The sequence below is a fragment of the Helobdella robusta genome, assembly GCF_000326865.2.
Source record: "Helobdella robusta unplaced genomic scaffold HELROscaffold_4, whole genome shotgun sequence".
In the NCBI taxonomy this organism is placed as follows: domain Eukaryota; kingdom Metazoa; phylum Annelida; class Clitellata; order Rhynchobdellida; family Glossiphoniidae; genus Helobdella; species Helobdella robusta.
This window is the reverse complement of record NW_008704902.1, coordinates 1,412,783-1,414,470: the sequence shown is the minus strand read 5'-3', so window position 1 is coordinate 1,414,470 and position 1,688 is coordinate 1,412,783. Positions and strand designations below refer to the sequence as shown.

General features: G+C 33.1%; 1 protein-coding gene across 1 annotated transcript in view; it reads left to right on the top strand.

The window, feature by feature from the left end:
- The window catches only part of HELRODRAFT_162163 (hypothetical protein), a gene marked incomplete at both ends in the record, with an annotated part of 2,559 nt that extends 2,352 nt beyond the window's left edge, over positions 1–207 (top strand). Inside the window, one exon of the mRNA XM_009024448.1 lies at positions 100–207. Within this exon, the coding sequence (XP_009022696.1) occupies positions 100–207 (108 nt within the window). The remainder of the gene's footprint in view (positions 1–99) is intronic.
- Between the last annotated feature and the right edge of the window lie 1,481 nt (positions 208–1,688).

The following is a 1,688-nucleotide window of genomic DNA, read 5'->3' as shown; positions in this document are numbered from 1 at the left end:
ATGGAGCGACTGACTGATGGACTTATGGATTGTTGTGGACTACAATTCCTGACGTATCTTTGCATTGTTCTGAACTTGTGAAATGTTCCTGCAAAAAAGTTTGCCGAAATTGTAAGTGTAGACGCGGCGAGTTACGATGTACAAAGCTTTGCGCATGTAATGGAGATTGCAGTGAAGAGCCAATCAGTCATGATTCGATTAACTTAGATACATATTCGGATGATGAAAATACAGAAGTTGATACTAATTTTCTGTTTAATGATGATTGTTTGATGATTAAAGAGTACTTACCTTAGATTCATATGAAATGTACATAATTTTTTTTGGTCTTACCTTATTATTTACCGACTATTACATTTTTCTTACTATAGTTCTCATAACTTTTTCCAATTTTTTATGTTTATAAAGAAGTTAAATGTTGTGTAAAATTATTGTTCAATTAAAATTTTTAATAAAATCTAATTAATTTTTTAAATAGTGAAAAAAAATTTTTTTTTGAACAAAATGTTTGTGTCCCGTTATTTTTCAGTAGCAAATCATGTTATCTATCAATATCCAAAACGGCTTGCTGGGGTCCGGAAGTGAAATAATTTTTCACTAACCGACCTCACTATTCGGAGGAAAACTGAAGGTATCAAACGACTCAAACCCATTATAGCTATTTGGATTGTCCCAAATTTTGATTTCATGTCTGTTATCATACTATCTAGCTTGGGAATAAATATAGCAATCCTGAAATATTCTTCTAATGAGTTACTTTTAATATTTGCACGATTTACTTGTCTTTCTATACATCTTGGCATTTTTAATTCAATATTCAGTTCCTCTGCAACTTTAGAAACTCTCGTAAAGATATCATGAAATATTTGCTCAACATTTTCTCTTCTAGATTGAAGATTATCTATGACTCTATTAGCATGTTGAGCTGCCTCGACCAAATCTAAATTTTCTGTTTGTAAAACTTTGCTTAGTGGCTTAGTTAGAATTAATGGATCGGCAATTGAGTACAAAGCTATTAAAAATTCAGAATCAGTTAAAGCCGATAACAACGTCTTTGCTTTGGATGATGTTTCTCTGTCATGCCAATTAGCAATATTTTCTAAAGAAGCTAGAACATATTGTAGGAACTGTCTAAAAATGATAATCGAATCATGGCGTTCAACCCAACGTGTCTCACATAAAGGCATGACATTTTGTCTCAAATTTTGACTTTCATTTTTAAACATTATTCTTTGCACTAATTTTCTTTTGGCCGATGCGCGAAAAAAGGAAGCCGTTTGCTTAATAGTGCCCATTGCATTTCTTATGGCTTGTACATCGGATGTTTTAGATAAACTCAAGTTCAGTCCATGGTTAGTACAAACACAATGAATACATGATGTAGCTTTTTTTGATATTTCTGCAGCTGCACCACATGACTGAGATGTCATGACAGAACATCCATCTGTTCCACAACCAACACAATGCTGTGGATCTAAAGTTAGCGCTTTTAGTAAACGTAACACTGAGCCGGCTAACATTTTTCCGGTTAATTTTGGTTCCGATTCTATATCTTTGTATGCATCCTCTAGAGAATCCACAAATGCAACAAAATCTTCTCTAACCTGGCCGTTGTAAACATATCGTAAGCTCAAAGACAATTGCTCAATACCATATATGTCAGTTGTTTCATCAAATAAAACTGAATA